Source organism: Barbatula barbatula, assembly GCF_947034865.1.
Source record: "Barbatula barbatula genome assembly, chromosome: 1".
NCBI classification, from domain to species: Eukaryota; Metazoa; Chordata; class Actinopteri; order Cypriniformes; family Nemacheilidae; genus Barbatula; species Barbatula barbatula.
The window spans coordinates 8,528,017-8,554,236 of NC_136766.1; the positions used below are offsets into that span (position 1 = coordinate 8,528,017).

Below are 26,220 nucleotides of genomic sequence, written 5' to 3' on the forward strand. Positions count from 1 at the left end.
ACGACACAGACACGACACTGACACGCACACGACACGCACACACACACACAAACTGACACAACACACACAAACTGACACAACACAACAAAACACAACACACACAAACTGACACAACACAACACTGACACAACACACACAAACTGACACTTATGACAGGATCCTGTCACTTTCACTGAGAACTTTTGTCAATACTACGCACTTTTATGTCTGTATTGATATAGGATACTCTTATTTTATTTTATCCAGAATGTTTATATTTAATCTTCCTGCTTTGGCAATGTAAAACATGTTTTGATCATGCCAATAAAGCTTTTTTGAAGACAGAGAGACAGAGACGTGTCTGGGTTACACACGCACATCACTCGGGCGAGGGAAGCAGAATAGGAAGAGAGAGGAGGGGACAGGCAGGACAAGAAAGACGGACAGTAAAAGAAAGAAGTGGGACACTGCACAGTTTGTTTTCGTTGTTTTTGCATTGGATAACAAACACAGGTCTGTAGACTTCCTTTTTCAATGCACGGATAAATATTTGCGAACGGCATCCATCTTTATTTGGATAATTGCAGGCCACTGGGAGGACTCTTGAGTTTAACGTGGTTACTTTTAAAAGTCAAGCGAGACACGCGGTTTGCAGTTCTGTAACATTAAGTGCTTATAGCGACTCGGGACGGTTATTTGTAAGTTACCAACAAGACCAAGCGAAACAAACAAACATTTCTAGAAATAACTTCATATGACTGTACACATATTACCAAGTAGTTGACAAAGGCGATTAAGCTTTGCTAGAAGAAAACAATAACGCGTCTAGGAGTGGCTTTTTAAATCCCGCTGCTCTGTCCAGCTCATCACACACGGAGTGAACCCGATCTTCTATCAGCCGCTAATTCAGAGGATATTTGAGGACTATGGCGGCGGTAACAAGCCCAGAGACGAGCCAGCAAGCTCGCGTTTATTTCCAGACGCCCACCGGCTCGACTGAAGAAGCCGAAACCCCGGCGAGAAAGCAAGGACGGGTCACGGTGAAATACGACAGAAAAGAGTTGAGAAAGAGACTTAATTTGGAAGAGTGGATTATTGACCAGCTAACGGATCTCTACGACTGTGAGGTAAGAGTTCGTGAAACCGTTACAAATATACACATGGCCGTGCAAGACCTTTAACGTGAATCCATTTATCAATCATTCGACTGTTCGTGTGCTTGAGCTTGTTGTAGGGCAAACCATGCGTGTTATTTTACTCAGTGCGTTACGATCCCAAAGATTAGTGCGCTTTCTAACGCCAACCTTACTGCTAAAGTTGTATTGCTTCATATTGCGAGACGACGTGAAATTGACCCACTTTTTGTTGTCAGATAATTGAAGAGTTGAAGTTCGAGCTTCTGAACCCTTTTTACCTGCGTGCTATTGCGTTACAATTCGCTGTGACGTCAGAACGTACGCACCCACGTAAAAAGCGATAAAACGTTTAATTTTATATATATATATTTTTACCATTTCTGTACCATATTTTAATTATGGTTGCTAGTAATTTTATTATTGTTTAGCAACACAATAAATAAAAATAAACAATTAAGCCTTAACGTGGTCTTTACATGATCAACTCTCAGTAGTAGCTTTTGTGCAGATTCTCATATCTACGCGTTTTAAATCCGCTTGGCCAAATGTACTAACTTTTTAGCAAACGATAATTATGGATAATTATGCGTCCCCTGAGAGTCATAATCCCATTCATTAAAAAAACGACTAAAATCGTCTTAATGCAATGAGAGAGAGTGAGAGATTTGGCAATGTAAAAAAATGTTTTATCATGCCAATAAAGCTTTTTTGAATCTTGAGAGAGAGAGAGAGAGAGAACGCGCGCAAGTATTTGGTTTCCCTGGATATGTATTGTGTTTTATTATGAAGGTCTAGTCCAAATCACTTAACTAAGAAGGTTACAGATGTTAGAGGTTGGTGGTCATATAATGAAAGGGAGGTGAAAACATACTGAGAGGTAGGGAAGCCCATGAAGGAAAATCTCTTTTTAAAAACCCTATAAAATCACCAACTGAGTTTTATGGCTTTTAAGTCCACATCTGTTTGCTCTGTATGCGCGTGCGCTCAAAAGGCTGCTGAGAAAGAGATCTAAATATCCGAAAACATATTTCAGGGCGTGTTAAGCTCATTCAGGGTGTGCATACTACTGAATAATTGCTTGCAAGTGTTCAGGAAATGTTTTGGTGAAGAGCCGTTGTATTGAGCCAAATGGCCAAGACATCAATTCGTGACTTGGAGTTGTTAAAAATAGAGAACTAATGGGAGAAATAAACGAAGTTAAAACGAGGGTGCAAAAATCAAGGGTGAAGGAAACAGATAATCATTGATGTAGACCAACAGACTGTCTGTGAAAAGAGACAGAGGGAGGGAAGTATAGAGAGGGACATCTGTGGCTTTGGCTAGGAGCACAAGGATGGCCTTGAGTTTTTTCCCCCCTTCCTCTCATGAATATCCACAAAGTGTGTTGCACTTTGCCACGTACAAGTGCACGTGCCGTCTCGCACAAAAATATATGTTTATAACCACTTAAAATTCATTGTGACCATTTACTGTTCACATTGAATCATGAACCTTGCTTAACAAGTTATCCCCAGGGTGCACGCCCCCTTCGGCGTTGTTGAAATGAGTCAGCAAAGAAGATGAAGGTAAAGGAGAGGGAGTGCTGAATCTCTCGACAAACCTAGACAGATAGCAAGAGAAAGAAGGAGAGGTATCATTTCAGTTACTGGGATCATAGGGTTGATGCTACACAATGGAGAATGCTAAGCCGTGAGTCATGAGCTGAGGAAATGCCAGTTACAGGCGAAACTACAGGAAGTGTGTGTATGTTGTGACTGTCTGATGTTTTAAGAGGGCAGTAAAGGTCTTGTGAACTCCGCTTTGTAGCAGTCTGTCTCTTTATGTGCACATGTGCCCTTATAAGCGCAGTACAGGATGTTGAACTCTATTGCTTTGTGTGAAGTTCTGAGATCTTCTCCATCCCCCATGCATCATTTCACATCACACAATCACTCACAAACCTCATTTACATACATCAGTTCCTCGCCTGATACTGATTATGAAGCACTTCCTTGCTTGTGACTGTGTTTGAAGGGAAAGAACAGGTTTAGACACGTCCATTGTCTCCCAGTGCAGCTCCTAAACTGTTCAGAGCCCAGTCAGTATTATTTAAATAGTCAGCTTTGGAGTTCTGTTAGAGATTTGCAAAAGCACAACATGTAGAAATGGAGTCAAAGCTGAATGAAGTTGTGACTCTTCTATTTAAAATTTCCAAGTCGCAAAAAGGGTGATAATGAACATAAAATTTACAATTGAAATATTTTTAAATACTTATGAAATAATTTTAGTTCATATTGTGAAAGTTGAGACACAGGCATTGTTTCTTTTAGTAAACAAACTTCAATCTTTTAAATCTGTTTAAATGTTCAAGAATTTGCTTAGGTGCTCTGTGTATTTACACAGATGTACATGACAGTATTTAAATACACAGAGAGGGAAGTGAGTATACTTGCGATGATTCAGTGCACACCAGTACTATCCTCACTTAAAAGTTCTGCTTATCGATTTCGATTCTTATCAATTCCCAGTTTCGATTCCACAGTTGAAAAAAACATTTAGATATCAACCTGCATGGTCATTTAGCCTGCTTGTTGACTTGTTTGCAAACAATATAACCGTTTTGTGTATATATACACATAGAACCATGTTTTTTCTGATTTATTACAAGTTGTATTACCCTAGCTGAACTACGTCATGGTTAAACTGTAGTGAATATAATGAAGCTATGGTTAATGTTATGGTTCCTGTGCTTTTTTAATGCAAATACCTTAGTTAAACTATGCTTACTATGTGAAAATATGGACACAGGAATTGATAATAGGAATTCAAATGTTAAACTCAAGTATCCGATTCCTATTCCTTATGTTTCCGATCCGTTTCCTAGCCTTTCGATTCCGATTCCTTATGTTTCCGATCCGTTTCCTAGCCTTTCGATTCCGATTCCAAATTGGAATTGATTTTCGATTCCCAACCCTACTCTCATGCGACTTCAATTAAAAGCATCTTCCATGTTATAAATCATCTAAACATATGGTAATGATCTTTTCTCAAAGAGAACCACAAACCATAAGGTAACCAGTTAGACCGAGGGAGATCGATTGTTCTCCATATACGCGGAAGGGTGTCCTTTCTCAAAACCAATCAGCAATAAGAAAATCCCTGCTCGGGAATCGTCTATCAGTCAGCAGTTATTACACTGGGAATACATAATAAGGATAAAAATAGCCTTCCCTTGTAAACAGTCTAATCCAAGAGCAGAGGATTCAGCAAAGTGAACTACTTCTATATACAGACAGACTGTCTGGCACTTTAGCTGCTAAATAATCCAGTTAAGGCCTTCTGTGTTACGAAAGTCACTAGACTGAGGCCAAGAGATGTACAAATTATAGCACTACTGTACTGCACTTTCAAGGGAGAAGAGTGCGTATAGGTGACAGATAGGTACAGAGTGTTTTACTGGTGTCTGATAATTTTGTAACCATGCATTTTAGTGACATCTGAAATGCATTGATAAAGTCGAACTGAACAGGTTATGTTTTCAGCCTAACTTTCTCCTTCATTTCTATTTCATACATATTTAAGCCTATTTAGTTTTATCAATATCAATGATACCATCTGCACCCCAACTGTTACATCACCAGACATGTAAAAGTTCAAAGGTTGTAATTACACTAACATGTTCCTTTCTGTCCATTAAAGATGGTAAAACACTTTCATTATTCTAACCGCTTCGCTTTTTGTGGTCATAATAACTGGCAGAAGCCTATAATTACAGAAACTAGAACATAGGAGAACAGTAGCACTTCCAGCTTGATTATAGATTAAACGGTCTAAAATAAAGGTGAATGATGTCTTTGCTCTTTTGAAATGCGAGCACAGTGTTTTGGAAATATGTTGTGGATTAGTAGAATTTGGGTAATTCCGAAATAATTGGAGTTTGAATCCACTACAAATAGAAACACTCACACTTGACTTGCAGGCAGCCAGACTGAATATCATAAAGTGCTCGAAACTAGCGAATATGATGAATGATGAATTTTTCCGCTCCAGAAACAACAGACGGGAGAGAGATTGTGTGTCTGTGAATGGCAGGGGTTCCCCTGTAGGTTTTCTCTTTCACCTTTGCTCTCCTTTAACATGTCCTATCTTTAGTAAGAATGAACCACAGTAAGTGGACGTGAAAGACTGGAGTACATGCAATATCTCTTACATAGTATTGATTGATATGTTTCTCAGATGCTCATAATGGGCTTAGATGCCTGATGGTCTTCTATCACAAATCTATTTTGTGCTCAGGACTGGCATTGATCAACCATCTCTTTATACCTGGTTTTAGTGCAACTGTAGATTTGTCTCGTATTGATTGTAGGTCGTTATTTGTCAGAGATTGATCTGTTATGTTCATTCTGTGTTAGGGTGGGGGCTGGAGGGGGTATGCACATGCTCTTGTAGCTTTCATATAAATTATATTCTCCACTGTATTCAGATTAAAAGGTTTTTACATTGGAATTAAGTTTTTGTGACTCTTTTCGACCCTTTTGTATTCAACAGGCATCCAGTGCCTATAAAGATCAAATGCTAGGTTAACATTTGCTGTTGACTCCAGTTAACAGCCTTCATAAGAAGTTCATACAACAATATTCACTGAAAGTGCTGCACAAACTGTTAAAGTCAGACTTGCATCATCAGGGACCATGTTAAAATAAACTTCAGCCACTCTTGTCAAGATGCTCTGGAATCACATGCAATGGGCCAGCAGCTGCTCCACTGCCAGGAACAGTACAATGTTTGATGAACCTTCTACACTTCTTACTAATTGATTTATCCTTCTTCCTCCTCCCTGTTACTGGGCCGAGACGGTCTGTTTGTTGACATGTAAATGTGGCCACTGTGTTAATGCTTTGCGGTTTCAAAGTCACAGTTAAAGGTTGACAATTTGTATACCTTTTTCGATTGTGGAGGAAGTTTTGAGTTTAAGGAATCGTTCACTGAAACATGAAACTACTCTCAAACGTTTCTGATAGATTTGCTCATAAATTATCTGTTACTTTATATATATATATATATATATATATATATATATATATATATTGTTACAGATGACAGCCGATGCCACAGGAGTAAAGTATATGTCAATGGATTTAATTATCAAAACAAAAAAAGGGGAATCCACAAAAATATAATCCAAATGGTAAAATTTACAAAATTACAAAAAACTGAAACGAGAATCCTACAGAAACCTGAACACAAGTAAAAAACATACATGGGAAACGGGCAGATACTAGGAATACGAAAATTACAACTAAACCAGACAACAAACACTGGGTACAGGGAGAACATATGGTGTCCAGTTGATGAGGTGCAGGTGGAAATCAGAAGAATAAGGACGTGACTGTCACACATACCAGCCTCAAAAACACATCATAAATCATAAAAGTAATCCAAATGACTGCAGTGGGCTAGAACAATAGGTGTGTATCTTGAGCATATTTGGCAAAAGTTTAACCAAACAATCGTTAAATTTAAATACAGTTATACATTGATCATTTCAAATCTCAGTGTTTCTCTAGTTTCTTGTGACTAGTTGTCGTAATATTTCGTCACGAGGTATGTAGAACCATTGAGATTATAAATTACCAACATTCAGCCATATTTGAATATCCCACATGTGCTTGTTTGTTTTGATTTTTTATTTAGCTAAAAGAACTGAATTTTAAATACAAAAACAAATGTAAATGTTTTTTATCAGATAAATTCTAACTGGCTTCCGGGCTTTGCATACAAACAAACATACATCAACTCCGCAGTACTCTATTGTTGCATTATGATGCAAAATAAAAGGCATTTACCCTAGTTCGCAGATATTTAGAAAAAGGAAAGCTTTTCCGAGTGAGAGAGAATTTGAAGAGTCAAAGTATATTGCTTGCTCTCTCTCTATAAGCCTTAAATCACTGACAGCATTGTGGACTTAGTTAATTAAGCCTATAGACTAACTGTCAAATGTTTCGTTGTGTGAGGTCATTATAACTTATCTTAATGCCCTGTTACTGACTGCATTCAACAGTTTATCCAATCAATACACTTCTGACTTCCTCTATCACATTTGTCTTTCCCGCTATAGACTATACACTTTTCCAGATGCTTTTCTCCAATGGCTGTTTGTCTCCCTCCCATCTCACCACATTCTCCTGTCGACCCTCAAGGCAATGGGTGTCTTTGGAATGGTGTTACAATGGTTCAGGTCTTACCTCTCAGGTAGATAATTTAGAAGATGGTCTCTGAGTCCCAACATCTCAATCCAGGGGTGCCTCAGGGCTCAGTGCTCGGACCGTTCCTCTTTTCTGTATACATGACATCCCTAGGTTCTGACATTCAGAAACATGGCTTTTTCTATCACTGCTATGCGGATGATGCACAACTCCACCTGTCATTTCAGCCTGACGATCCGACTGTTCCTTCCATCAGCACCTGACTGATTCGTTCTGACTTCCATTGCTTTTCTACTCTTTCTTTCCTAAAAAAACAACAACCGTAACTTTGTATACTGTGGTAGGCAATATGAGATCAGTTTTACTTTGCTTATGCTTTTTGTTGTCCTTATGTTGTTCCAATTGCTTCCATTGTTTACCTAACTTGTAAGTCGCTTTGGATAAAAGTATACTGTAATAACTAAATGTAAATGTCACATTCTTCCTCTAGTTTTTTCTCTTTGTTGAGAAGGAAATGAGAGGTTGATGGCGTAGTGACCTGTTGATTTTTGTGTTGTGTTATGATTGGCTGTTGTCATGGGAATGGCTCCCATATGATTTAATCTCTTTAAGGATGCATACACTGTGGATTGCTGCATAAACATACACATACTAGTTAACAGTTTGCTGTAAATACATTTTCAGTTTTAAAGCTACTTTGACAGTCTTAGTCTTCACAGTTATTTTTATGAGAATAACACACATGCTTGCTGAAACAGCCCTTCACTTCTGTATGTGTGTTGTTTGTCATTCGTCAGTGTGCTGACGGCTGATAACCCCATGGGCACTTTGAGAGACAGCGGGTGTGATGCACCCCCACCTCTCACTGGCCCAATACAGCCCAGCTATATTCTTTCCTGTGGCAGCTTGTGTCCCCAGCCCACCTCTACTGGCTCTGTTACCACCACTTCTGTCTGTCACAATGTTAGACTGGAGTAATTACTTAGAAAAAAATCAATGTAAGGGCATTAAGTGCACGTGATGGATCAGAGGTTAGTTAGGGTAGAGATTTAAAGTAAGTGAAAATGAAGATTGTTTTCATCGCTTAACATCTTCTTGTGTCCCTTCCCATTTTAGTTTACTGAAAAGTAACTGTTGGGAACAGTATGCAGGATATTATATTGAAAGCCCCATGAAATGGTTTGAAGCACAATTTCCTTTTGTGTATTTTATGTTTTAACAACTCTGGGCCAGGGCATATTTAAGGACCTGTTCTAAAGAGCATTTCATTATGCATATTATTAGCTTTTAAACATTCGTCTTGAATACATTTTTCTGAACATATTTACTGAAAGAGAAAGACTCAAAGGGATAGTTCACCCAAAAATGAAAATGTTGTCACCATTTATTCACCGTCAAGTTGTTCCAAACCTCTATACATTTATTTGTTCTGCTAAACACAAAGGAAGATATTTGGAAGAATATTAGCAATTTTAAATTCGGGGGAAAAATTCACTACCATAGTATGTTGAACACAATATCACATATTTTGAAAAATGTAGGAAAGCAAACAGTTAGGGTAGTCAATGATGCCCCAGAACTAAAAATCCCTATCTTTGTGTTCAGCAGAACAAAGTAATTTATACAGGTTTGGAACAATTTAGGGATAAGTAAATTATGACAGAATTTTTTTTGGGTGAACTGTCCCTTTAACAGCTACACAACTATATTAAACATTTATATGTGGGTTTCTTGTAGGATTTTGTCTGGAGTCTGGACAGGACATCGGTTCAAAACTTTCTGAGACCGATCAAACTCGGATTAAAAACTGTTTTCCATTCAAAACTTGATATTTCTCATTGAAGTCCAAAAGTGCCCGATAGTTGCCATCTTTCCGTTTTTGGTTATTCATGGCCTGCTCTGTGTTAAAGTCTAGCATCTGTCAAGATAAACTCTTCCAGGTTTAGATGCTATGCATCTCTGCTCCTGAAGAGAGCCAGCTGTGTCTTGTTCCTTTTGTTTCGGACACCTAAAACATCAGCTATGTTCACTGTTCTCAGTTAATCTGTCTGAGATGTTTTATTTCCATGTGTGTTTACACATATTAGCCTGGAATTTCACTTGAGTGTCTAATCAAGTGCCTGCTTATTTCTGAGAAACCGTTACTCACTATATGAATCTTTTTATTTTTGCTTATTGCTCAGGATGTGGGCTTTTATCAGCAGTTTAAAGTTGGTAAAACCAAAATTACTTCTCCAGCTGCTGCATGTTGTTGTACAATTAGAGCTGTTTAATCCATACACATTGGCTCATACCTAAATTGTCTTCTAGGTTATATAAAATAAGGTTTTCATTATATATGTTGTAACCCTAAGAGCGAGTGAATGAGGGTAAAGCTCTAGATTCAGTGATCTGTTGCTTCTGTTGTGAATCTTTGAATCTGCTATCGACTCATTTTATTCTTCCTGTCACTTTTCTCTCTCCCTATCTTTGTGCCATTTCTTTCTGAGATCATATCTTGCAATCAGAGATTAACCAAACCATGCAATGGCCCCTAGCCATTACCCACAGGTCGAAGAGCTGGCTCATGAATATGTGATCTGATATCAAGCAACTCTGTCAGTGCTGGTCGAATGCCCACATGCAGCGGACCGTGAGAAGCTCAAAAAAATTGAATCGTTTTTAGCAAAGAGGGACAGACTTGATAAATGTGAAATATAAAGCGTTTTTAAAACTAGAAACATGAACATCCTTTGATAAACACCCAAATAACATAATCAAAGCTTTGAAAACGGATAAAGAATGGTAGCTTTAAGGTGAGTAAAGGATGACAGAAATGCAGTTTTCTGTTTGAAACTTTGAATTTACCCAAATTTCCATTCATACCATTTTGGCTAAGCTATATGCCTGGCACCTGAAGGGCCCCGTCAGGAGCCATACAGCCAGCATCCTCAGCGATAATGGCATGTGTTTATGTGGGTCAAATGCTGAGGCAGAGACCGTCATGCTCCCATACTGTCACATCAGATTCACACCGACTGCTGAGACCTATAGTGCTGTAACACACACATGTAGATGTGAACACTTGCATCGGCACATAGACACACAAAATTCCAGACATGAAAGCAGTCATCCTAAAATCCAGGGTAGACATGTCCTCCCTTGCTAATGCAAACTAACACCTGAATGTTGACTGAGAGGTTGACTCACATTGACATAAAGCACTTAGAATTAGACCGAGACAAAGTTTTTCCAGTGTTTGATAAGTTTATGGCATCACCTTTGAATGTCATATACTTTACTTCTACATTTTTCACCGTTTTCTGAACAACTGTACACAGTTATCGCGCCACATTATTTGACTTTGATATACTTGATTGTCTTGGTGCCCTGAATTTGTATAAAATCGACAATATTGCTGATGCTGGTCGGACATTGGCAGTTCTTGGTCAGAACAAAGCTGCTAAGTTGATCAAACTTCAAAAATCATGAAGAAGATGCGTAGAAGCCTGACTTAATGAGACTACAGTTCATAATACCTTTTCAGAGGGTGATATAATGCCAGCTATTTGCCCTTGCCTGTTGTCTATTCTCATATCTGACCAAAATTCCCATGTATGTATGCTTTGTGTAAGCGGTTTAGTTTAGAATGAATCTGAAGGACATAGGAGAGCTTCAGCACAACACGTGTGCTTGGAAAGCAAGTTATTGTGTACTTAAAGACATCTCATTATTATACAACATCATTTTGTCAGGTTTTCAGGCTCTTAGAATCTAGGCTGGTAGTTCAGATTACATAGATCCAAACGGCATCAAGATAGAATGGAAAGATACAGATAAACCTTACGATAAAACTCAATGTATGAAAAGTTCATGATTAAGTGTATTCACAAATAATGCTATAAATTCTCATGTCATGTTTGCTGAATTGGCAATTGTGTGTGGCATAATGATTTCTATGCCATACATAATGACAGTCGATACTGTTTATCCTGCATGTTGTACTAACTACACAAGAAAGCTAAATTTCCGCCATAGTGACGATTTCCAACCTGATCTCGTTGACATCTGTAAATATTGTATTAACGTAATTTGCATAAAAAAGCATATTATTATTATTATTATTATTATTTAGAAATGCAGAGGACCTTTTTCCACAAGCCTATGGTGACACGTTTAACGCTCATCAGCATCGTAAATCCTTCCAAAGCTTTTTATATTCTCTTTTTTTTTAATATATGTACTTTTATAACACTATAATTTGTTAAAAAACTTTAAAAAAAACTTTTTGAGGGTGAATCTGAGGGTGTTTCTTATACAGCATCTATGGAAGACAGAAAATTTTACATCATTCTCGCTTTTGACTGCCGTTATCAGACTCTCTCTGTTTTTTTATTGAGTTCAGAGTATTGGAAAGACTATTGTTAAGTTTTTCTTTTGCTATTTATGCAAATGAGAATGCAAAAAATATGTGTGGGGTCTCCCATTCACCGCTATGGAAGTTTACCCAACAATGACGACTTCCGCTGCTGAGAAACCGGGGAACTTAAAAAAGGTCCACACTGAGGCCCCTCCCCTTACCCCAACCGTAAATATAATGTAACTGGCGCAAAAGTAAATCGTATGAATTCATAGAAATTAGCCTCCTCGAAAAATAAAAGTTAGTGCGAAAAGTGCGATTTCATGTATATTTAGAATGAATCACAATTTAACATTTGAATGTTATATAATTGCAAAGTAACAGCAATAAACATGTACACACAAGGGAACAGAAAATGTTGTATTTATGTAATTGTGAACTGTGATATTAAATTTTTTAAAGCTATTAATGCATTTATCAGATTTTCTGTGCATGTAATAAACTTTGTTTATATGACTTGATCTGTGGATTTATATTTATATTTTATATTTGTCTATTTTCTGCTCTCATGTAGATCTTTTTGTCATTACACTTTATCTTGTCTCTGTGAGTGAATAGAAGCACATGGCGCCCACATGTTGTGCCTTGCATTCTTTTTCTCACTGTCCACACGCAGTCACGCATGCACGTCTCACATTCCACTTCCTGATAGTCAGCTCAAGTGCTTTTTACAGCTCATTCATTCCTGCACAGACACACACACACACACACACACACACACACACACACACACACACACACAAGTCATAAATCCTTCGGAGTTACACGCATAAATTAAAGGTTTGTCAATTCAAAAGAGCAATTAAAGGCTCCATTCAAACGTGACAGTGCCACAGCAATATCAGTGTGTTTGTGTTGAGATTTGGGCATGGGGCAGTCAGGCAGGTGCAGTGACAGCTGGTCTGGGCAGCCCAAACCAAGGGGGAGGAAGAGAGAGTTCAAAAGCTGATGGCAGCACAGAGAAAGAGAGAGAAAGTGTTTTAATGAACAAAAGCATCAGCTCTACTTTTGCCTGTGCTGTTTGATTTCCATAGTAAAACATTGGCCAGTTTTAATGTTCCATGCTGAAGTGCCACTGCTTGTTTCTCCAGACAGACTATATTTTATTATGGTGCATGAGTCACTGCATCGAAGCCACAATGAGCTTGTGGTGTACATAAGTTGTGTGCTCGCGCAAGAGGAATATAAAGTGTGTTTTAGAAACGGTCTTGAGGGACTGAATGTTTGTAGAAGGGAGAAAGAGGGAACGATGAAGTGGGGATGAAAGTGATGTGGAGGCCATTTATAGAAAGATGAGTGGAGAGGGGGAGGATTGTGGGATAGAGACATGCAGTCTTTATTGTACGAGACAACTTTATAGAAAGAAAGACTTTTAAAAATACAGCATCGTATAATTGAGGTTTGGAGTGTCCACTGATACACGGTTCTATTTTTACATTTAAATACAGAATAGAACTCAAACTTATAAGGAAACATAAGCAGTTTGACTTTGATTTAGCATTTGATTTATAGACGCTTGAGAGCAGGGAGCAGTCATGGTGACAATGCAAACTGACAGGCAGACCAGCGGTAAGAAAAGCAGATAGATCTGTTTCACGTCCAGCGCCGTGCCATGGCTCAAGGCCATATATGCGAAATGGACTGATAAAAATAGCCAAACACAGCAGCAGTATTACTCAAAGCAAACATGCTTATCTGAAAGACAAAATCACATGTAGTTCCCAAAAGCTTTGCTGCTGTATCAGGGTGATTTTTGTGCCGTGAACAGTCAGTACTGTGTGGATGACCATAATGGGAACCTAACATTTTACTTACATTGTACCTACGTCATTCCAGACTTATTTTCCTTCTAAAAAATTGACTTTTTAATCCAGGCTTTCCATATGGTGGAAATGGTGTAGGACTAGGGGCTCTATATTTTCTATCCTGTTTTCCTATCATTTATATATTTAAGTGGTTAAAAGTTCTCTTAAAATTAGTTTGTCCTTGGCAGGCTGTAAGTTCCATTTTGTATGAATCATTTCATGCGTATTCACATGCTTTTGAGAGCTCAATATTACAACGCAAAATCTAGGGTGAGGAGACACTGATCTCAACATTACACGAGTGAGTAACAAAGCAAACATCGCTCTGAATGGCGAGATTCATAAATTCCACTCGAATGGATGAGTGGAAAGTAAGACAAATGGAGACATGTTTCAGTGAAACTGAAACGGTCTGTAAAGTTTCCACTCCTAATCTGCTAGTAAAAATAAACATTTAAACATTTTATCGAATGTTTTTTATTATGTGCAAGCTGAATTAATGGGTATCTCTAATGTGCTCAAAGGATGATGTTTAAGTGCGTTTGTGACACAAGAGAGAACCCTTGTGGTGAGAAGGCAGAACTGTGCATCAACCACCCTGCATCACGCCTGGTGGTGATTTAACAAGGAACTGCTCTGAATACACTAAACCTCTTTAAAGACAGATCCACAGTCTTCGATAAGACAACACTCACCCTGCCTTCCACTTAAAGCAACATTCCAGAGTCATGCATGTAACCAATGACAATGTGATTCCCTTGTTTTTGCTTAGCTGCTTTTTTCCTCTGTGTGTTTTCTGTGTCCTCAGGGAGCAGAAATATCCCAATGATATTCCAAGAGGAATACTGTAGAAGATCTCTAAGAATAGCTGTGCAACAACCTGTTAGCTATCTTCTTATCTAAATGAATTTTTTCTGTTGTATAATCTGGCATGTGCATGTGTTTGTGTCACAGGAGGAAGCGATTCCAGAGCTGGAGATTGATGTGGATGAACTGTTGGACATGGAGGATGATGCAGACCGTGCTGCTCGTGTCAAGGTATCCTTTCACATTAAACCTTCAGGACTACAGATTAAAACCTGTTCAACATTTAATTATAAACTGTATAGTTTCGACTCTGAGATCTGGTTGGGTGACCCGCATTTGAAGGTGTTGTTTTTCCAAATACTTTATATTCATATGACTGTCTTTCTTTTGTTATCCAACAGGACCTGGTGGTAGACTGTTATAAGCCAACTGAAGTAAGTCTGTGATTTAATAGCAAAGCCTACATGGAACTTTGTCTATATGTTCTTTTTATATTTTGGGGTAAAAATGGTAGATTCAATAAAATTGAGTATCATACTACTGTTGATAACTTAAAGCCTTAATAAATGTATAATATGTACAATTTGTGCATTAAAATCACCAGCACAGTGTTATTCGGTTCTCTTGTGTTGGCCTACCTACATTCCAACAATCCTGATTCAGAGAAATTTGCAGTTTTAACCAGAGTAACATCCCTTCCCAACATCCCTTGCCTTTGTCATTGTTCTGCAAATTTTAGCAGAAAAAACGACATTTTGTGCCTTTAAGTTTGAAACAATAGAATTTGCCTTATTTGAACGAAAAAAAGAAAAATAACATGGATAAACATCCATGAGATGGAGAATATGTAGAATGTGGGTATTGATGTTCTGTCTGTCTGTGAGTTTAAATGCATGTATGCTTACTAACATTGGTGTTAAATTGCCTCCTCTATTGCTATGCTTTTTTAACTGTGCTTTTTTTTACTGTAGAAGTTTGTAGCTGACTTGCTTGACAGGATCCGTGGCATGCAGAAGCTCAGTACACCTCAGAAGAAATAAAGCTCCTCTCAACTCCACTCCTCCCCAACCAATCCCATCCCTTCGTTCCCAATTTAAGGGGTTTGATTACCCCGAGCAGGTGCTCTTCCAATCCCATCGCTCCTTTGCATCTGTTGGGGAGCAAGTGGAGGCTAAGTTATGAGAAAGTCTAGCCAATCAGATCCTTATAAGCAGGGCTTATGTTTCTCATTTTGTTAACTTTATTTTATTCTATTTCACTTTTTTGTAAAGGGGGAAAGATTGAATTATTTTGAAGTGTTTGTAGACATGATATTTTCATATTGTTGTATATCTCTGTGCATATTTGTCTCTATGCATAGAATGCTTTTTTTCTGATTTAAGTATATGGATTTTTGTTAGAATTTTTATTTAGTTTCAAAGCTCGCTGTGATGTCACAAAGGACACATGGACTTAATTTTGTTGTGGTTTGTAAAACTGTGATGATCTTTGGTATTTGATGACGTCAGAGGAGCTCAGAAAAAGGCGGCCTTGATGATTTATTGTTTGTTTTTGCTTCTCCTCTTCCTATTACAATTGCGCAGTTAAGGGCTTAAGCACGAATTAGCAATCGTTGTAAAAGGGATGGAGTTACTTTTACAGAGGGAGGGAGCTGTGTGTAGAAAACATTTGGCTTTTTAATTTCTTGTTTTTTCTTACCGACACACACCCTCTGAAACTCCTGGGAGCTTCCACCCTCAGGGATCAAGAGAAACAGCCACACGTACACAAATCAACTGTGTTTCCTTACACAAATCTCAGATATGCACGTTTGTGAGAGACAAACAGACGTGCACATGAAAGACAAGTTACAGTGCGTAATTCAAGATGCCAAGCATATATTCTGAATTAATCCTCTCACGTGACTCTGCTTAATCATCTTCCCTAGGAAGCCATCTGCTCTTTTTGTCTCAGCCAATCAAATGCTACAATAAGAGGGCTAATAGTCACGCTCTGTGCTTGTACCATTTAAACATTTACAGGAAGTGTTTAAATAGAGGTGTTCTCACTAAACACAAGGTTATTGCTGATATTAATCCATATGCGAGATGTCTCTCTTCGTAACTACTGAGATTATTAGTGGATCACATGACTGCAGGAACAGTGACAGTTACCCAGCACTTTTAATGCACAGCTCCCATTCTTCTCTCTCTGCAACACCGTCGGTCTTACTTCCATCTGCACACTTATATTTTCTTCTACCCCCTCTTCTCATTTAGCCTTTTTGTTTCACCTGCTCCTCAAGAATTTCATTTCACCCTTTCTACTTTCATATGATGCCTTAAGTTACGCTCATGTTATGAAAACCAAATGAATCGAAACATTTGTATTGAGGAACATAAAACAAAAAGTACATTACTTGGAAAACTCTTTTCGATGGTGTTGGATACAAAAGCCTCTCGTATGTTCAATTCAGTTTTTTAGGAAAGAAAGTTAGCTTTATCACACAGAGGGATTTTTTGGTCACACGAAGTGGAATTGTCTGTTTTTGTCATTGTCATGTAATAATAATGTTCTTTTCCTCTTTTCATTGGCTATTGAGACGCGAGGATTAAAAAAACGAACTGCACCTAAACGAAACAAGTCTAAGAATTAGGATAACGCGTAAAAACAATTGTGCTCAAGGTCACCTTTTTAAAGAAAAAAAGTATCTAGTAGCAATACTAAACTTGTTTTTTTGCCCAATTTTGTTACACTTTTATGCAACTTTAATAAAACTTTGTAAAATTACATTAACTGTGTGGCAGTTGTTCTTCCTTGTTAAAAAAGTGAGGTGGAGTAAGTAGTATTAACTGATATTCACGTTTAAAACATATTTATAATGAATGAAATCATCTATTATGTTTCATTATTTTAATATTTTTCCTATCCATCTGTTACATTTACAGACCTGACTATCTTCTATTTAGGGAGACTTGTAGAGCAGGCTACGCAGTGTGTACTTTGACATTGTGCGCCGACAACTAGTGGCCAGTTATGACCGTACTGACATCGATGAGTCCGCGATGATTTATTCTACACTTTTAATTGGTCCGTTGAGAACGCGAGGTCTTCGTTGATTGGCCAGCGTTCCAAAACGACATTACGTTGACACGAACGTACGAATGCTGAGGAAGTAGACTTGCTCGATGTCAACTTTGCCTCGAAAAGCAAATGTACTCGAAATGATGCCACATTTTCAAGACTTAAGCGATAATCCACTATAAGGTAATGTATTTTACGGCTGTATGTGCAGTTAATATAGTTCGCAACACATTGGTTTATTAATATGGGTTAATCTGCGGGAAGACGTTCACGAGTAGATCGAGCATCTGAATGGAAACACATTACAACGAAACAAAGTGACAATGCGAAGTATTAATACATTATAAAGGGTATTTGGTTCACGGGAAACATCACTATACCGGATTTTACTTTATGTAGATTGGGACACATTGTCTCTGTATGAAGTGCGAAGTTTCACGTTTGAAACTACAATTGAAAGCGAGTTGTAACCATTTTAAATCCGCTACTGTATCTCAGCACGAGCGTTTGTTTACTATTATTACGTGTAGCACGTAATTTATAAGACATGAGTAATGAGTAAGAATGAGTAATCTGCTTGTAATGTAAGTTTTGTAAAGTGAGGCCTTTAGAGGATGTACATAACACACACCTGTGCTCGTATAATATATCCAGAAATTGGTCCTAATGCGTTTATCTGTTCAGCTGTATTTATATGCACATTGAAGGGATAGTTCACCCAAAATTCTGTCCTAATTTAGTTAATTTCATTAATCTGAATACATGTCTTTGTTCTGGTGAACACAGAGATATATATTTGGAAGATTGCCTATAACCAGACATATTTTGCCCCTACCATAGTAAAAGAAATACAACGGTAGTCAAAAGTGCCACAGACCTGTTTAGTGTCCTACATTCTTCAAAATGTTTTCTTTTGCGTTCAGGATCAAGTCATTTTTCCTACTATGGTAGTCAATGGGGCGTAAAATCTGTTTGGAAGCATCTTCCAAATGTCTTTGTCCGTGTATATTCTGAACAAATAAAAGAATACAGATTGGGAACAACTCTAAGGTCAATAAATGAAGAAAGAATTGACATTTTTGGGTGAACTGTGACTTTAAGTTTAAATTCCCACCGTATCTCTCAGATGTCATTTGTGATTGTGCATATTATTATATAGAACGCTCATATTTTGACAAACATGCGAATTAGGGATGTAACAATATCAAAATATCGCAGTGACTGTAATACCTCGGTGTGGTGCCTGTGGTACAATATGTATTGCGATATTTTAAGACAAATGAAGACTTGGAGAAAAGTGCCATAAGTGTTTAATAAACATTGCAATGACGTACAAATTTACCATGTCATATCCTGTCCTCTTTTCTTTGTCCTCTAATCGTAACTGTTGCTTCGCCGTATGAGGTATAGTATGAGACAAAACTGACTTAAACCTCCCTAATATAAAATAAAATAAAATGCACCAGCTGGACCTTGATAGAGGTAATATCTATCATATTGTTCTCTATGTTAAAGGCCCGGAAAACCTATCATTTCACACAGTAATGGGATGTGACCACGATAATATTGAGACAATTTTGCTATTTTAATATCATAAAATGTATACGTCCTTGTATATGTAGGGCCATATGAATTCCGCGGACGGAATCGCGGAATCCAGGCATTAAAAGGGAATTTGATGTAAAACGCGCTGAAAATAGCACTGAACAGCTGATAAAATTCGGTTTGTGCTTTAAATAACATCATTAGGGATTCAGATCTGGTTTAAATATGTAATCTGTCTGTTCTGCGTGTCTCTGAATGAATGAATCGAGCGGTTTCCTTTGCACGCAAGACACTTTTGTTTACAATATCTCACTATGTAGGTATGCAAGCACATCTCCAGAGCTGCTCTGAGAGTTTAATTCATGAGCTTTCCTCTCGAAAACTGCTTTAAGAGTTTAAACCATGAGATTTTCACCACTTCATTTGAGTGAAGCTACTATCAAACATGGACTAAAAATGTTTTTGCAACAACACGTCAAAATAACAAAATAAAAGTCAGGTTAAAATAGATACAAAATTATGACACAGCCACGTGAATAAAGTATAGTATATTATATTATTTCCTTTATTAAAGTAAATGTACTAGTAAAATAAAAAAAAATAAAAAAACAGAATGGAGTTGCTGGTTTATATGAACCTAGTTGTTGCCATATTTTTTATGGATTTGTCTGATAAGTTCAAAAACACTGTAGTGTTTTAGGTGTCTTACTACAGTAAATGAGTAAATTCTATTGTATACTGAAGTATTTTTCATGTGGACAAAAATATGACTATTGTATCTAAAAAATACAGAAAACGGAAAAATTAAAACGGACAAAACGGAATTTGGGAAAAGTCTAACTGATTTCATAGCGCCCTACTAATACGAATGTATGTGAACTACTGAGCTGTTAAGAATGCTATATGTTTCATTAATGATGAGAATGAGTAATTTTAATCATTTACTAATGACTCATGTTGTTACTATAAATATTTTATGTTACTGGTGGTTTTCTTTGGGTCATTCACTGGGGCACAAATGGGCATCATAAATTAATTCTGCTGTTGTTACACTGTTCTTAATAGTCATGCCGGCTCAGCCCACTGCGAGGGAGCCAGAAGAGGAGATGGAGGCCGACCCTGTTTTTCCTCAGACAAATGGTGAGGTAGAGGAGGAACGAGAGAGAGCAGAGGAGACAATGGAGGAGAGTGGAGAAGACCGGGAGAGTGATCTGGAGGAGAGTGAAGCAGAAGAGGAAGAAGAAGAGGAAGAAAGTTCAGGTCTGTTCACATCATCACACATTGTGACCACTGTTATGACCGACACCTGTTACGGTGAATACTACACAAAAATCCTAAAGAAATGGACCTGGTCCTGTCACCAAATAACATATAGCGATATACAGAATGAATGCAAGAATGAACTTATCTAAGGCTTTAGACAACGGTGTAGTTGTGTGTTAATGCGTTTAAGTCTGAAATGGTACTACTGATAAGAAAAGAGATTGAACGGCATGGATGAACAGGATCGGATCTGTTTTTCTCTGTCAGAAATGGACGATGAAGACTGCGAGAGAAGACGAACACAATGCCTAGACGAAATGTCTGACTTGGAAAAACAATTCATGGAGCTAAAAGACAAGTAAGACAAGTCTTTGACAGATTTAAGGTTGATAACAGTCATTTGATCAATGGCTGTCACAACAAAAGACAAGATGATGAATAGTGACAGTTTAATGTATCAAGAAACTAAACTCTGGAGTTTTGGATGATTGTGGATGATTTTTTAGCTATTGATTATTTCGATCACAGACTGTTTCAAGAACGCCTGAACCAGGTCAAAATGAAACTGGATGAGGTTTTAACGGGGAAGGCAAGAGAGTACAGAGATCCTCTGGCAACACTGCAACAAAACCTACAGCAGAGAACACAAGTAGCAGGTAACTTTTGTCATGTTTTGCCTGTGACGTATTGCTCCTAGAGTGTTTTCCTTGTATCTCTGTGTATATCACAGTCACACGTTTTGCCTTTTTAAAAATATATATTTTTCTTGTGTAGAATCAAATTTCGATTCTATTTCTGTTAAGACTTCTTCGGCCAGAATTCAGTTCATAGCCATCCTCTTAACAGCAGGAAGTGAATGACTTGTTATGCAGTTTTACGGATACACAAACTATCTTACTGTCACACTCTCTAGGTGTGTACAGAGAACTCTGTCTGCAGGTGGTCAGACACAAACATGAATGTGAGGTGCAGGGGGCAAGACAACATCTAGAGGTAACACAAATAACAGAACTAGCACACATATCCAGAGTATACAGACATATCCAGGTTCATAAGACTATATTAAACCTCTTCATATTTTTACTGTTTTATTGTAACGCCTAAGAATTTAAAACAAGTTGTGATGTCCCACACAATGCGATGTGATTCACGATTCTGATCTCACGATATTATTATTTTATTTGTTATTTTTTTACAGAATGAGTTTAAAATGAACAACTGCCCTTTTATTATTTCTCAAATGCTGCCCATTTGTTTTGTAAAATACATATTTTGTGTCAAATAACAAAAGTATATAGCAATTTTAAAACAAATTACGAATCAAATAAAAACGCATAATACAAAAGTCGCTTTAATATAAACAAACTAAGGCTTTGGCAGTGCTTTTCCTAACTTTAAACTTTTTAAGAAATATCAGCCACGTTAACCAAGTTTGCAGTAAACACAGCGGCGCCTGCTGTTCAAACCATGTATTGCGATCGATTTAACATCTTAACCGACTTTATTTCAACCAACTCACAGCGAATCCTTACATCCATACCAAAGAATAAATATGTCATATTATGCATTTATCCATCATAATCGACTGTCAGTACTACACTTAAGGTGCTCACCGTAAACATGTCTGTGCCAAAACAGTCGCTGACAGTGCAGTGATACGTGTGAGTCATATTAGTGAGCGTAAGTCAGTGTGCGTGCGATGTTTGTTTCTCTATAGAGTGAGAAGACACTCTTGTGTGATGCCATAAAAACAGAACTGCTGGAGAAGATACGCAGACTGGAGGAGGACAAACAGAGTGTAGAAATCACATCCGGTAAACACATGTTTATCAGAGAGTAAAGAGTAGGATATGCTCTGTTTTTGTTGTGGATTTTAATTAGAACTTTTTTTACTATCCATTCCCACACCAATGCCGTCTTTATGAATCAGAGTGGTGGGATGATGACGTGAGGATGAAGAAGTGCAAGCGGAGAAGTCAACCGATTCGCCCAGAGAGGAAGAGGAAAGCAGCACTAGTGTCAGGTAATAGACCCTCTTTAGATTCATCCATCCCTTTATCTCATTCCATTAACACTTCCATCACCGTTTAAGACTTACCTTTCTAATTACACCCGGTTTTCTTCACGCTAATTTCTAATTAGTCATTTAGCTGACACTTTTATCTAAAGTGATTTACAGTGCACCTACAGAGAGGTTTATTAGCTTTATTAGACAATTAGCTGCGGTCTAGAAAGTACCTTGGGTCCAAAGCGAAATATCTGTCCACTAATTGTCTGCCTCTGGTTATTTCTGGTGAGTTAATCTAATTACAAACAGCGTTTTTTATTTATACAGACAAAGCACAGAGAGTCACATCTCGCATGTTTTATTGTGGTGCAGAGGAGACAGAATAAGTGTTCATACAGGAAGCACATACTGCATATTGTATTGAATTGCCAGACAACATATTTTTTATGTTTAACATAGTTTTGGAAAGGAAATTTCAAGGCTGGACCTCATTAAACTTTAATTGAATACCCCACTACACAATGCAGCACACATTACCCTAGATTCATACTTTAACTCAAGGGCAGGGATCTTTTGGTTACCAGGATAGTTCTTAACACTGCATATCTAAATAAAAAAATATATGTATTTGGCCTCCTGCTTACTGTACATGTCTGTTTCTTAGGGCCGTACATAGTGTATATGCTGAGAGACATTGATATATTGGATGACTGGACGGCCATTAAGAAGGTATGCTCACTCACTCACTCACTCACTCACTCACTCACTCACTCACTCACTCACTCACTCACTCACTCACTCACTCACTCACTCACTCACTCACTCACTCACTCACTCACTCACTCACTCACTCACTCACTCACTCACTCTCACTCACTCTCACTCACTCACTCACTCACTCACTCACTCACTCACTCACTCACTCACTCACTCACTCACTCACTCACTCTCACTCACTCACTCACTCACTCACTCAGTCACTCACTCACTCAGGCTATCCGGGCCCTCAACCAGAACTCTCCTGCGTAACACACACTCATACGACAACAGGACTGTTTTGCACACACATTGTACATAATTGTATACTACATATATATATATATATATATATACATATTGCACAGCAACCGGAACTTTACATGGACACTTCCTCACTCCCCTACACTATTTCTATATAGTTTAACCTTCCTTCCTTTCCTGTCTCTTTCTTATTCAGACATCGAAAAGCATTTCACTGCACGTCGACTATGTATGGTTGTGTATGTGTCGAATAAACTTTGAACTTGAAGTCACTCAAGTGAACAATTTTGTCAATTTGTCTCTGTCTTTCAGGCTAAAGCAGCGCTGATTCCTTTAAAAAAGAAGGCAGAAAGTAAGTGAATTATAAATAGTCTGTGTTCATTTAAACATGTCCGTCTCTTTATTTTTCCGTTAGTTAGGCTAAGAACTTCATGGTAGTTCTGTGAACCTAGTTTAACCGATCATTTCTCTCACAATAACCAATGAATGGATTTTATGGCGCGAAGAAGGATGTTGTAGCGCTGTCTCTCAATTTTTCTCTGTTGCTATGTATGTTATACCATCAAGGGGATAGTATACTTACATTAAGGGTTACGTTGAGAAGTGGTTTAATTAGTATTTCTTGTTATTGGGATGTTTTCTGAATAATAGCTTAACTTGGTGTATAATATGAAAACTAGTTGAGAACCTCTGTTCTAGGATAAATGGCATCAAAAGCATGTTCTCCATTTTGTATTGCCATCACAGCTGAATCAATAATAACCTCATCCCTGACCCACACTAACAGGCTCTCTGTCTGGACTCTGATTTTGTTTAACGTCACAGACAATTGATGCATGAAGCCATTTCCCTGAAAGTACTTTGACAGTGATGTCACATTTAACTGAGTCCTGATCTATTTTTGTGAGAGACAGATGCTTGGATGTTTTTGTTGCTTTCCATCATTTGTCTTTCATTTGATCCAAACGACACTCTTGTTCCCTCTGTCATCCCTCTATTCTTTATTTATTTTTAAGTTTGCATGACCTAAGGATGTGCATTAATATCTGAAGCACAGTTTAACAGGATCCCATCCATCCCAGAAGCCCTGGGGTTCTGTATATTGTTCCTAGAAAATAATAAGCTGTCCTGGAAAATGTTTTGACATTAAAATGCATTAAAAATGCATGAAACTGGTTTTCATAATATATGCCAGCTTTTACATATTCGTTTGCTACCATAAGCAAGGGCTGCTCTTGATTTTATAATACATTCTATCCGTTGTTCAGATTAAATGGGCTGTAAAATAGTGTATGAAAGAGAGGAGATAACTTTATAGAAGCATAACGTGCACTGATAATGGATGAACGTGTTCGTCTCTCAGACAGACAGGTTTCAGTGAGATGTGAAGGTGGGGCTCTACTCTATGATGGAGAGAGATTCTCCAAAGGCAACAGCGTTGTTCTGGAAATCAGCGACGACAGCCCAGCGCAGTAAGTACAGCCCGAGACTCTTTTCTTTTTCTTTGCTTCTTTCCTCATTTGTCTTTGGTTTTGTGTTTTACTATGTGGAGCGATTTCTCATCGAATAGATCCGCATGACTGTTTGCTGTGTTTTTCTCAGGGCTGTAATAACAGGGATCAGCGCAGGAGAGATCTGGTTCAAGCACACAGATGGCAGCAAAACCAAAATCTACGTCTCCCAGCTTCAGAAAGGCAAATACACAATACGAAAGGCTTAGAGCCAAGAGCAGACAATCGGCGAGTGTGTGTACCTACCCTTTAATAGTTACCAAATAACACACATTTACCGACACCTTTTAAAATTGTGAATAATATAAGGCTATGCATGCACTGTTAAATAGACCAGAGACTGTCCCAAATTAACAAATTGACATTTGTTTCTCTATGACAAACATATTATATGCACTATTACTGCAACAAAAAGCAGTTCAATAACTATTTCACGTGAATACTGTCGACCAAATATTTTAACAGCTTGATAACAGAATGATAGCCATATATAGACCATATAATTCTAGACTTACATTTGATTTCCCTAAACCAAGAACATTTTTAATACTGACCTCGTATGAAGTCTTGATATGCACTAGAATCATTTAAGATTTGTTTGACAATTAAAACAATATGACGCAAGCAATGCAAAGACATTTATGAAGCTAATTTGACTTCTTGTTAATCAGGACAAAGACATTTATACAGATTTGGAACAACTCGAGTAACTAGAGTAAATGAGACAGAATTAACATATTTAACAAAATAGTCTCAAAAGAACCTGAAGCATTAACCATAATCATATAAAATTCAAAGTCCAGTTTGGATGCACTAAAAACATGACATGGGTCATGGGATCACTTACACACGATCTTTTGCAAAACCTGCTCCTTTTAAATGATCTGTTTTAATGCAAACTTTTATTATAACTGCACATCAGGAAAATACAAATTGTAATAGATTTTATTCTGTACATTTTGAAAGAATGTTGTTCTAATATTTATAGACATCTGAAAACGTATCTGATGACCGAGGGGTACTTTTAAAGTATTTATGAATTGTTCGTGATAACCATGTATTTATAACAAGAAGCATTATTAAAATCTAATCTTTTATTACATCTGCTGTGTAATGACTCGCAGGGCTATGTCAAAAACACAGTGTTTGTTTTAATCAGATACCATGTCTGTCCACCATATGGCGCTGTAGTAAATGCATTAGGTGTACATACACGTGACAAATCATTTCTGCATTTTTGGGGTAAGCCACTAGATGTCACTTAGTCTTTACATTTTAGGAGTAGATGCACTATGGAATGAAAACAGATATTTTTTGTAAAACTGATGCGTGCTCAACAGGGATTAGAAATTTTAAGACGTTTTAATTGTTAAATCTGAAAATTAAAGTCTCTAAACATTCACCTGATTTCAATTATTGGATCCGTGGGTTTTGATGAAGTTAAAGATTCAAGAGTGTGTGTGAGGTTGTGTTATTCCCGATTTACAGTTTGAAGA

General features: G+C 37.6%; 2 protein-coding genes across 4 annotated transcripts; both read left to right on the top strand.

Moving 5' to 3' along the window:
- The first annotated feature begins 322 nt into the window (after nt 1-322).
- On the top strand, nt 323-17,106 carry ppp1r14bb (protein phosphatase 1, regulatory (inhibitor) subunit 14Bb). Of its 2 annotated transcripts, none has more exons than XM_079464883.1 (5): nt 323-492; nt 842-1,106; nt 14,462-14,545; nt 14,716-14,748; nt 15,286-17,106. In XM_079464883.1, the coding sequence occupies exons 2-5, from the start codon at nt 906-908 to the stop codon at nt 15,352-15,354; spliced, it is 387 nt and encodes a 128-aa protein (XP_079321009.1). In that variant the 5' UTR covers nt 323-492; nt 842-905; the 3' UTR covers nt 15,355-17,106. The 2 variants fall into 2 exon arrangements, with proteins under 2 accessions (XP_079321009.1, XP_079321010.1); XM_079464884.1 differs by lacking the exon at nt 323-492 and adding an exon at nt 577-677.
- Nucleotides 17,107-17,437: 331 nt separating this feature from the next.
- brms1 (BRMS1 transcriptional repressor and anoikis regulator) lies at nt 17,438-26,126 on the top strand. 2 transcript variants are annotated; one of them, XM_079459304.1, is made up of 12 exons: nt 17,438-17,560; nt 18,301-18,427; nt 19,988-20,182; nt 20,453-20,543; nt 20,714-20,841; nt 21,099-21,178; nt 21,903-21,999; nt 22,116-22,208; nt 22,858-22,922; nt 23,526-23,565; nt 24,577-24,685; nt 24,816-26,126. In XM_079459304.1, exons 3-12 carry the CDS (start codon nt 19,990-19,992, stop codon nt 24,931-24,933), a joined length of 1,014 nt encoding a protein of 337 aa, XP_079315430.1. In that variant the 5' UTR covers nt 17,438-17,560; nt 18,301-18,427; nt 19,988-19,989; the 3' UTR covers nt 24,934-26,126. The 2 variants fall into 2 exon arrangements, with proteins under 2 accessions (XP_079315430.1, XP_079315429.1); XM_079459303.1 differs by lacking the exon at nt 18,301-18,427.
- Nucleotides 26,127-26,220: the final 94 nt, after the last annotated feature.